Raw genomic sequence first — 12,140 nt, forward strand, 5'->3', positions numbered from 1 at the left:
CACCAGTTATATGTGGGTTTTCAACTGTGCAGGAGCAGGTGGTCAGTGTCCCTCCTCCCCATGGTGGTCGGGGGTCAACAGTGGTTCTTTCCACCCTCCTAGGTGATAAAAATCACAGCTTCACCCAGTTAAATGAATTGTTTGGGTGGCACAGCTCAATTAAGGGGCTTCCTAGAGAATGTTCTAATAAAATATTACATTCTCTTCAAAAATAGAATTCTTTTTAAAAAGGCTAAAGTATATTTTTAATTAAAGATGTTTAATAACATTTATTCTTTGGAAAACATGTAATCATACTGAAGCAATTTTCTATTCGTCTTCTGAGATGATGGCCACAGAAATAAAGGTGAGAAAATTAGAGGCAAAGATAACCTTGATTTAGTATCATAAGCAGTGCTGTGGTCTGAATGTTTGTGTCCCCTCAAATTTGTATGTTGAAACCTAACCCCCAAAGTGATGGTATTGACTCATTGTGAGGTAATTCGGTCACGAAGACAGAGCCCTCATGGAAGTGATTTTATAAAAAAGTGCCCTTATAAAGAGGCCCCAGAGAGTTTCCTTGCCTCAATTGCCACGTGAGGATAGGAGAAGTCAAAAGTCTGCAACTGGGAAGAGGGCTTGTACCAAACATGACCGTGCTGGCACCTTGATATTGGACAGTTTCCAGAACTGAGAGCAGTCTCTGCTGTTTATAAGCTCCACGGTTTATGGTGTCTTTTTTATACAGCTTGGAAGGACCAAAACAAATAACGATAGTATCCTTTAATAGAAGATAGACCTTAAAAAGTACAAAGCAGAGAAGGTATAAAAATTTAACTCTTCCGATGTGTTTTTGTTAGCCAAAGAAGAATTCCTATATGTAGAATACAGTACCTTTTTAATTTCAGATTTCAAATTGCAAGGGTTACTCTGCTGGCTGAAGAGGGATTTCTTGAATCTCTCTATAACCCTTCTTTTCAAATTGTGGTGCAAAGCTGGAGGAAGCTGCATAAAATGAGAAAACAATTACTGTAAGCAAATTGGTAACAGTGTACAGACGACTCCTGGAAGCATTTACTGAGGGTCAGTGTAACAATACGAATTCAACAGGACTAAATAAGAATATAAATTTTACTCCAAATATCATGACTAGGTGTGATAATTTTTCACTCCACAATCCAGAAGGAATATATTACTCCTCTCTCTTTCAAAAGGCTGCTTCCATTTATACTATTGTTCCTTCATTTTATTGGTATTATTTTTCATATAAAAACTAAATTGCACATATAAATTGAATTTTGCAAAGAACAGACTTCACGAGGAAGGATGCATTCTATCACATGTTTACGTGCTATGTCATGCCCAGAATTGTGCTAAACACCCTGACCAAGGTCCTAAAGGATCTGACGCTTTGTGTTTTATGTTTTCTTTGTGTTTTGTTTTTGTTTTTGTTTGTTTGTTTGTTTAGAGAGAGAGTGAGCACGAGCTGGGGAGAGGGGCAGAGGGAGAGAAAAAGAGAATCCTAAGCAGACTCCACGCTCAACCCTCAGCACGGAGCCCATCGCAGGGCTTGATCCCATGACCCTGGGATCCTGACCTGAGCTGACATAAAGAGTCGGATGCTCAACCGACTGAGCCACACAGGCGCTCCTGAAGGATCTGACACTTTGGAACAGGAAGCACATATCTGCACTACGAAGTCAGATGCCTGTCTGTGAGCGCTCCTGACATTCACATAGAGATCAGACTGTAGGGACCAATCTTGTCAAGAAGAAAAGAATGAATTAGTATACATTAGGGCTGTGCCAGGATGAGTTGGATTTAATGACTTAGTAGCAAGTCACTTTGAAATCTCTGAAAATATGGCAATTGGATGAAATTAGAGATTTCAAAACATTGATTTTGTAAAGATCTGCAGGTTGAATTTACACAAGGAAACCAAAGATCCTGAGAAGCACAGAGGGTTGAAGTAAAGTTTGGAAGAAGGATAATAGAGCAAAGAAATAGGGTCAGAATGATAAGTAGTCTCAGAGTGGAAATAACATTTGGTTTGTTTAAAATATGGAGAGGATTTGGAAGGAGAGGAAAAAGGATCATTAAGAAAAGAGATGGCTAAGTGGGAAGGAAGATGTAGTAGTAGGCGCTCTCAAGATTGAAAACAAAATAAAACAAATCCAGCCGACAAAAATACAAGAATAGAATTAAAGGTTCAGACCAAAAGGAGACAAATGTGGTAGTGGCAGTTATTTACCCCCCATTCCATTTTTCTATACTCTCTTACTGTTTAGGTTTGGTGCCATGTGACCCCTTTGGCCACTAAAAATGATATGTGTCACTCCGAGGATGTGGCAATTCAAGGACGGCATCCTTCTCCTCCATCCCTGTCTGCCCTGGGCAAGGAGCTTGGCGCCCATCCGTTCCAGATGGCACAGCCACAAGATGGAGGAGGGCCACCTGACCCGCCCAAATTTAGCTGAGTGAGAAATAAACCACTGCTGTGCCAAGCAAAGAGATTTCGGGTGTATCTGTTAGTGTAGTGTAACTTACCACATCCTGGCTACAAGGAATGTCCATTCATTCAAGTTACATGAAGCAGGGGAATGTATAAAAGGTAATAGAGAAATGAATGGGGTCAATGGGGGCTCACAACGGCTTCTCATACCCAGAGAAAAACTGTTCATCAGCCCAGACACAACAGAATGTGGGACCCATTATGAAGCGCTGTAATGCCATAAACAGAAAAACAATGTAATTGAAAAATGTTTTAACAGTGCCATCGGTAATTCTAGTCAATCCTTTGATTTTACTTGCGTCAAAGCAGGCTTAATTACAGAGGAACCAAGATTCTGCTGAAGGATCTGAAGTCCTTTAGTATACTCTGGAAGGTTCCGTAAGTTGACAGCATTGAATCTGTAATGAGCTCTTCTTATTTCAGAACTAGAGCATTCTTGTACCTAGCTCCAGATGTAATTGAATCACTCTCTTTATCCCCAGCAAATGGTCATAATTATTGTCCTTGTACATGAAATGAAAAGGGAAATAAATGTGGACAGAGAGAGAGGGAGAAAAAGAGAGGGAGAGGGTGAGGGAGAGGGAAAGGGAGGGAGGGAGGGAGGGAGGGAGAGAGAGAGAGAGAGAGAAAGAGAGAGAGAGAGAGAGATTTCTTGGCATTAATAAGCAAATGGTTGGAAGACAGATGAGAAGGAAAATGAGTATAAGTGATACATGTGTGCATGACAGATTAGCAAAAGTAATGAATTTAACTTAAGAGTGGGACCAGACAAAGAAGGGAAGGGTCCTGTGCACACCTTTCTAGCAAGGGGATGGGAGAAGTGCCTGGAGATACCTTTTTGGTTTTGAGAATTCCCTACCCTTACCCACGGGAAGTTGCCACTTCCCTAAATCAAACACCAGAGGGCAGTGTTGGCCCAGGACCGTCTAGTTGTTGCCTTGCACGATTCCAACTGCCAAAGAGCGGCAGCAAGCCTTCTGTGATCCACCTAACTGCACAGCGGACTTCTGAAGGTGTGAAGTACCAGTGGGTCCACAGGTTCCTTTGAAAGAGACTAACCCCAGCACTGGCAGCTGTCACTACCGGATTGCTAATTCAAATAGTCTTAAAATCCTTGCTATTCATTTAACTTGATAAGCCTCTAATTAACTCAGAATTGCTTTTATTGCTCCTGATTGCTTGAATTAATTCTCATAAAAGCTTTCTTGAATAAGTTAACAGTCGACTTAAGATTCATACACGAGACAGTATTAGAAAGCTATTTTACTTATTGGAATAATTATCACGATAGCCAGCACCCCATCTTTAAAATTTTCATGGAAGAATTTAAAATTTTGCGCAGAATGATACATAGTTCAATTGCTGAAGAAGTAAGTATACTATACTATATACAAGAACTATAATACTAAGAATAGAATATTAACACCTATGATTCCTATGTGTCAGTTACTATGATTACTCTTTTGTGTGCATTATGTCCCTTTTCTCCCCACAATAAACTTGTAAGGCAGCTACTGTGTAACAAGTAAGGAAATCAGAGCTTCAAGACATTATGTAACATGCATAACGACTGAGTTGGTTCCTCTTTTAACACAACCCTTATCCCAGAGCACACACACCACCACTGGTACTTCTACAGTGTAACACTTTACAAACACTCCACATACATTATTTCCTTCATTGCAATAGTCCCAGAAGCTACCCGAATCTTACTGATGGAGAAACTGATTCTAGAAAAGATGAGTCTCTCATCACCACACATCTAAGAGCTTATTTTTCGTTTTTACCATCCCAAAGTAACAACAGAAAAGATGAAATCTGATCTCTATGTTCTATACCAGAGTCTTGAACTTGCATGATGTAGGGATACTTCTTAAAGATACATTCTCTAGTGTCTCTAAGAATACCTAGTACACACCAGCAATAATGGAGAGTGTCCCATTTGAAGTGACTTAAATAATATCTTTTCTGTAAAAACAAATTATTTTGATATATTACCACCTAAAAGGAGATTTCCCTAAATGCTAACAAAAATTCAAAGATCATTATCAAAATAAAGGCACAAAATGTAAGCTTTCTCTTAGAATCTGCAAACCCTGAAAACACGAGTCCACTTGGATGCATGGCTTTACCCTAAATCCGGTGTAATCTATCCCCCTTGCCATTAGGAACCAGGAGACCCAGATAAGAGACAGTAAGGAGGGTTCCAATTCCATCTACGACTATTGCTGAAAAGAGCAGTTTGTTTCACTGATGACAGCCAGAGTATAACTTCATCCGAGGGACAGCTGTTCCCAGCCACAGTTTTTGTTCTATCAGCAACAATTGTGGTTGTTAAGATGGCAGTCTGAAGCTGGTCCACCTAACTGCCCGTCTGTGCTCTAGGAGACAGATGTTTGATTTTTAAAAGTTGCTATGTGCTGATTTTCAAAGCATTTCTTTAACCAAGTCATCGGATTCTGAGTACAGAATTAAATCCAAAGCATAAGTTGGCTGCGTAGGTCTCAGCTAAGCAACAACACACAAAGACTTGTATTAAAAGGTAACGTATGTACCTTGGTCACCGTATGTGCCCGGAGATGGATTTTGGTTTCCAGCAATGGAAATGAACAACTGATTTTATTCTCAGCTGGCTGTCTTAAGATTACCATCTCAGTTTTGATAAAAGCAGATGTCAAATCAGTGAAGGCAGCGTAAGGATTTTAACATCCTGCCTTTTACAATAGTTGCTTTTAGATGATTTCCAAGATCTGTCTCCATGGCAACTGGATAGGAAAGGCCACCATCAGCCCAGAGTGTCCCCTGTAAGGTTATCTGCCGTTTGTCGGGAAGGGTGAGGTCCTGCAATTCAGGGCAGGTACCACAGGCGTAAGCCCACCAAGGAGTCTGACTAGGAAATAAACATGGGGACAAGAAGAGTTGTTTGTTTGTTTGTGTGCTCGTTTGTTGATTCAGATTTACTTTCAGCAGATTTCCTTTGGAATTAGCAGACAGAGAAGACTGATCTTGGCCTTCCACCTGTAGCAAATAGGAAGGTATCATGTTCAGACTTGTTTTTATCTCCTTCATTTGAAAGGCATTGCCTTGGGCTAGCATGATAATTTAAAGTTCCCCAAAAGGGAAACATTCCTTCCTATTTGCAATGTCATAAACTTTCAAGTATTCTGGAAATACATTTTAAAAACCACAATGGTTACATCTGAACTTGTAGCAAGGAATGCCAGCTTGCCAAAAAATATGAAATCATTTGTTATGCTGAAGTGTGAGAGCATAATAATAAGATATTTATAATCATTTCATTCTTGCTTTAACATTACTTTGAAATCCAACAAAGAAATGGAACACATCCATCAAAAAGTTTTTTATTATATAAAAATTAGCAAGACAGGCATATGGAAACTATATTTAAATTTCAAAGTATACTTTCTCTCAATTTAGTAGTTAAGCATTGAGGTAACCAATAAGCTATTTAAAGCTATTTCCTTAACGCTAAAGAATGCTTCCCCATATTTCTACACCAGCATTTAAATGGAAATGCATTTTTGAATATAATATCTTTACTCAATAGAGATATGGCAGATTATGTTTTGATTTATTAACCAATTTTCTACATCCCCCTCATACTTCCTTGTACCCCTTCACCCTCTTTCATTTAATCAGGTAGACAGTTCGGTGGGATTGCCTAAGGGAAAGGTTGACAGCAGAAAATGGAGGAAAAAAGTAATCAATTTCAGACTCTTGAGTCTCAAAAGGCTAGCCCTAAGAGTGATTGGAAGGAATAGCAGATTTGGGGGAAAACGTGACAGGTAAGAGCCAGGCTAGGGAGAAGCCAAAGGGGAAGCAGTGAGAACTCAGAGGTGGCTGGGTCCCACAGAAGGGAGTCCCTTGCCTAGTCCCCCAGCCCAAGTGTGACAGTTGCCTACTTGTTGCCTCTCGGTTCCAAATTCACCCTTTGGTGCCCTGCATGTGACACTGGAATTTCTCCCTTGCCAGGATGTTGGGCTCTGTCTGTAGAGAGAGAGCACTGGAGGGATGCTGGAGGAGAATGGTGCTTGACTTTCTGGTCCCAGTGATGCTCCCGCCTTGCCTCAGTCCTGCAGCACTGAGTGGTCAGCAGCCAAGGGGAAACCAGAGTGGTGCTTACCCCTAGACAGTTTCACTGGCACCAATCCTATAGGCAGCTTCCCAGAATGTTCCATGGAGGAGCACCTACCAGTGGGAAGCCTCCTCTGGTCCCATAGAGGGTATTTCCCAGCCCAAGCCACACGTGCTGATTTCCAGCAAGTTCCACAGCATGACAGCTCAGCATGGATTACTTGCCCTAACCCCCCAGGGGAAGGCTTCCTGCAAATTTCTCTAGCACAGCATCTCAGTGGATTTCTCTGATCTTTCCGATGAGGTCTGGACCTGAGCCCAGGATGGGAGTGTCCTCTTCTCTTTTCTTCCTTTCTTGGATGCTCTGCCTCAGCCCTATAAATAGTGATTTCCATATCTGCTCTTGCTGTGTTCTTTAGATATTCTCTTCTCCTCCTTCTTAAATAATACCGTTACTATTAATAATTTTTTAGTAATTCTTTATATTAAATCTTCCCTGTTGAAATTACTGTGTGGTTTCTGTCTCCTAACTGGACCCTCACTGACAACAGATTAGGCTCCAGCAAGGTCCCAGAAGAAGGACCCATACAGATGGGAATTGGGACTTGGTTTGATTGTGCCCTTGGAACCGAGCCCAGTGCTGAATTTTGCCACAGGACACGGGACGCTGATAGCCCATGACATGCGGTGGCATCACAATTGATCAAGTATCACCATGATAAAGAGCCAACTGAAGGAAGTGCCCTGGAAGCTTGAGTGGCTGCTGCACTACGAAGTAGGAAGACCACAAGGACTGTGTTGTGGGATGGATTCTTCAAAGTGCATCAGAACACTTAGGAAAAAAAATGACAAGCTTGGGTCCTTGAACTCTTGGCTCACATCATAGTCTGAGCCCCAGAGAGATTCCATGATAGCCCTAAAAGAGCCTGTGATTTTCTTGCTACCACAGCACAGATACGGCTGATTATCAAATACAAATTTAATTGGGCAGGTTGCTAAATTGCAACGTCAGGTGAATGCCTACTTTGCCGAGTTTTTCATGTGAAAGTTAGAAAAAAGAATAGGATCCGAAAGCTTGAAATAGGGACACTTTGTTGGATCCAGATAAAACGGACAGTCCTGCCACTCTGAGTCATTATTGCCAGCGGAAGTAGCTTGTCACTCTGTGTCTGAGGAGACCAGCCTTCTTTTGCTTGAAAACTCTACACTAACCTCATCTGGGATAGATGAGGAGTGAGATCTGAAAAAGGAATGCTTATTCCTCCTAAGACCCACAACGAGGGTCAAGTCCATCACGTGGGTCATATCTCGACATGATGCAGGGGAACTGGTGCACACTATGACCCAGAAGGAAATAGCTTACCTGTCAGAATTGCAAGACTTTGCTACTTTGTACCAGCAGCAACGCAGGGAACACGTGTAGGAGATTCAAAGGGTTTTAGGCCCAGAAGGGTGAAACACGACACTAAATCAGGCTGAATTCATTCATATGGGTGCTCTTGCTAGAGAGTCCAGATTTACTGTATTAGTTCCTGCAGCTGAAGGTAACTGCTTACTTGGTTGGCATGCTATACAACTCCAACTCAATGGTGACCTTCGTTTAATGGGGGTAAAATGCCAGAGCTACCCTGACATGTGGAGGAGGGAATCCAAAGGCTTGGGGACCTGCCATTTACCATGTGCGACCTGCACACTCACTCCGCAATTATGTTCAGCAAAAATACTCAGAAGCCACTCCTGTCACTAAGGTATGGAGAAGTACATTAGAGACGGGAGCACCAGCATCCTTAAAAATCTCTACGGCTGCTTTCCTTTGTAGGCCAGGTACAACACTGAAAATATAGGATCCCAACGGGGATGATGTGATCCCAAAGAAGCAGAGGCCAAGGGACGCCATTTACCCACCAGTGACAGTTAGAAGCATTTACCAGAAAGGGTGGGAGGAATGCACTGGTAATTAGAGTGCTTTGACCCCAGTGGTCTTTGGTGGTGGCTCAGAATACTGGAGTATTCTTTAATCCAAATAACAGAAAAGAAACTCTGGGTCTGGTAGACAAAAATCTGACCTGATTTGCCGTCGCCACAGTGGACAGTCACAGCCTCTCATGCGATTTCTAGACTTAGGTCAATTTAAAGACGCAAAGCCCTTGATTAGGGGGGGAATAGCTGGGACTCCTTTAGGAAGGGCCCAGAAACACTGATATAAGTATACACTATACATTTTCCTCCAAGTCTGAGGCCCAAAGAGACCTACAGCCATTTATTATCATAATGCCACCGTCATACACCAATCAGCATGGATTTTTGTTTGTTGGCTTGTTGGCTTGTTTTGTTTGTTTGGTTTTGGGGAGAGAGTAAGTGTATTAGCCCAGTGTGACTTACAGTGGGCCCATTCGGTCCACCGACCTGGTGGCATTTCTCTTTAGTCCTCGAACATATAATTGGAATCGCTACGATTGGCAAGTGACAGAGTCATAAGATTGGCTCTCTGGATCTTAGACTGAGTAAATGTTTATATGTTTTGCTCATTGATACGTCTCAAATGCATAGAACAGTGGCATCTGATAGTAGGCACCTAATAATTATATGTCAAATGAATGAATGAATGAATGAACAAATGAACTGCATAAGACATGCAATCTTAGACTCCAGAATGCTAGTTACTTTCTCATCCATATGCCTACACTTCATCTACAAAAATTTCTTTTCTTTTTTTTTTTTTTTTTTTATTTTTATTTTATTTTTGGGACAGAGAGAGACAGAGCATGAACGGGGGAGGGGCAGAGAGAGAGGGAGACACAGAATCGGAAACAGGCTCCAGGCTCCGAGCCATCAGCCCAGAGCCTGACGCGGGGCTCGAACTCACGGACCGCGAGATCGTGACCTGGCTGAAGTCGGATGCTTAACCGACTGCGCCACCCAGGCGCCCCCAAAAATTTCTTTTCTTATTAACATTAAGACCTTGGTTAACTTTGGTAACTTTGTGTATATACGTATACACACACACAAGAAGAATTGACCAAAAACCAAATCAGAAACTATGAGCCTTATTCCAAAGAAAAAAAAGAAGAGGGTAGAAAGAAGAAGAAGAGAACAGAGAAGGAAAGAAAAGAGAGAGAGAGGGAAAAAAAGAGCAACGGACTAACATACAAAATGGCAGGACACTTGTCTGTTGGTGTCTGGAACCGGTGGCTGTGCGGGTCTGGAGGCGAGGCTGTCTGGCTTGCCCAGTGTCAGTCGCACTCCAGTAGATATGCGGTTACCAGGCACGGACAGGCGGGGTTTGGTGTAAGGGGGTCCAGCCTCCACCGGACCCGCTGCGTCGCGCCCTGAAGCCCCACCGTGTCGGTGTTGGGGAGAAAATGGTGACACCCAATCTCTCCTCCCCACTGGGCGTCTCAAACCACGCTGCTCAGGCAGCCCTCGCAGAGTAGTGGGGGGCAGTCAGCTTGCCCTGCTCCACAGTCTCCCGCACCCCCTAGGCGCTCAGAAGGGATTCAAAACCCAATGTCTTAAAGGATCTCACACCACGCAGACCTGGTTCTGGGGAAATGCCAATCAGCCCTGCTGATAAAGGGCCTTTGGCTGGCACCTGCAGGGTCTTTTGTTCTTGGGGGGGCAGTATACCCTCTTCTCACAGTACTCAGGGAGGGGACCGTTTTCTCCCACTGCACTCCTGAGATCGCTACCTCGACCCAGGGCTGGCTCCCCATCCCCTCCATGCACACACACACTTAGCGGCTTCAGTCCGGAGAAAGTCATGCACTTTTGAAAACTCTGATCTTCAGCTCCTAAGGCTGTTTGCAAAGTAGAGACTGGCACTCTCCCTATTTCTCATTCTCCAGTCCGTGGTCCAGAGCGCTTTTTCTCTTGTCCTAACACAAAACCGCAATCCACGGCTTCTCTTTCTCTTCCTTTTGTCTCTCCACAGAAGGGGATCCCTCCCTCTGTGCCCACACTGTTTTGTCTCCCCCAATTTGCATACACTCACCACTGTCCCGCCAATCTGTCTCCCTCCATCTGTCGAGATTTTTTCTGTCACTCCGTAGATAGACTTTCTGGGTATTCCAAGTGTTCTGACCTCAGTACTGCTGTGTGTGAGGGATAAGGGAAATCCTGGTCCCCCTGCTTCTCCACCATCTTGACTCCTCTGAGAGGTCCTAGTTTTAACCCAGCATCCTCAGGATTCCTCAGTGGGCACTAGTTTTTCTTTCCTGTAGCGAGGCTGTTCAAAACCCAGCCCTGTCCCCACTTTCACCCCCATAATGAAGGGCCATTTGTGTTGAAATTCATTTTTGGTGGGACACGGACAAAAGAGTAGGTTATGAGTCATAGGGGGAAACTGCCATATTTGCTTTTTATACCCTACAACCTTTCCAGCTCTGGCTGTGCCGCTAAGCCAAAGCGTTCCCAAATATATGCAGTTGGAGATAATAAAAATGAGCATTCGTTCCAATTTAAAATTCCACAAAGTAGTTCTTCAACGACATTACCATCAAACTTGTACTTAAGATGAAAAGGAAATAAAATGCTAGCATACTGACCTGTGTGATGTAGATGATTTTGTGCAGCTGAATTAAGATCTGCTGAATAGGATCACTGATCTGTCGTACTTTCCTCTGGGACACAGCAATCCCTGCAGATGCTGTGGATGATAAATTCTGCAGTTAGTCAAGGTCCTGGTTTTCTCTTTCAAAAATATTTAGTAGAAAATATTAGTAGAACTTGGGGTAAAATTCTGAAAAAATAATTAAGCTAAAATCTTGATCCTACCAATGAGATAATATTCAGAGACCTTGTAACACTTCCATATTTTACAATATGGTATGCACTTCTTCCTTTTACTTATATGACTTCTGAGTAACATAACAATGTTACCTTTTATAACAATTAAAAATACTCCTGGAAATTTTGCCTGCGATTACACCATGCTGCCACCAGGAGTCAGTGGTGCTTTGGATACTGTGGCCTTTGAAAAGCTGGGCTTCAGATATGTGCAGTTAACAGACTATCAGGCTTTTACATTTTAAAGTCATTATGCCCTTAATATCATATTTTAAAACTAATTTTAGTAAAACTACTAACACAAACACCGAATAGGCAATCTTACAGAGGAAAAAAAACCCAGAAACAAACAAACAAAAAAATATACAATTTGTAATAAGGGTTTAAAGGTTACTGTAACCCTTGATTATTACAAATTATAATGTTCACCTGGATGTTTCTCTAGCTCTAAATAAGACACATTGGTAACTTATCCTGGCTTCTCATCATACTGCCACTCCACTTTCACAGTTTGAGGCTAGCTTCGTGTCAAACTGCATATGAGTGGCTTCCCCACCTTCATATATCATAGCCACAAGTAGTCCATTCTTAACTTTAAAACTCTTTAAAGAAATGGCCTTAACCTCTAGATGGGCCAGAAGGCCACCTCTGCCCCCTCTCACCCTCAGGTCCACATTGGAGAAAAAGAAAAACTGAAGAGACACTTCAGATATGTGGATATATATTATCCTCTCCACCTTCCCCAGGTTCCCCCTCCTCTTGCTCTCCC

General features: G+C 42.6%; 1 protein-coding gene across 5 annotated transcripts in view; it reads right to left on the minus strand.

Moving 5' to 3' along the window:
* The window catches only part of NEK10 (NIMA related kinase 10), a 224,246-nt gene that overhangs the window by 19,286 nt on the left and 192,820 nt on the right, over positions 1–12,140 (minus strand). For all 5 annotated transcript variants that reach the window (XM_042955045.1, XM_042955048.1, XM_042955047.1 and 2 more), the window contains 2 exons: positions 11,131–11,231; positions 874–984 (listed from right to left, as the gene is read on the minus strand). In XM_042955045.1, coding sequence (XP_042810979.1) covers positions 874–984; positions 11,131–11,231 — 212 coding nt within the window. The remainder of the gene's footprint in view (positions 1–873; positions 985–11,130; positions 11,232–12,140) is intronic.

This window comes from Panthera leo, chromosome C2 (assembly GCF_018350215.1).
Source record: "Panthera leo isolate Ple1 chromosome C2, P.leo_Ple1_pat1.1, whole genome shotgun sequence".
In the NCBI taxonomy this organism is placed as follows: domain Eukaryota; kingdom Metazoa; phylum Chordata; class Mammalia; order Carnivora; family Felidae; genus Panthera; species Panthera leo.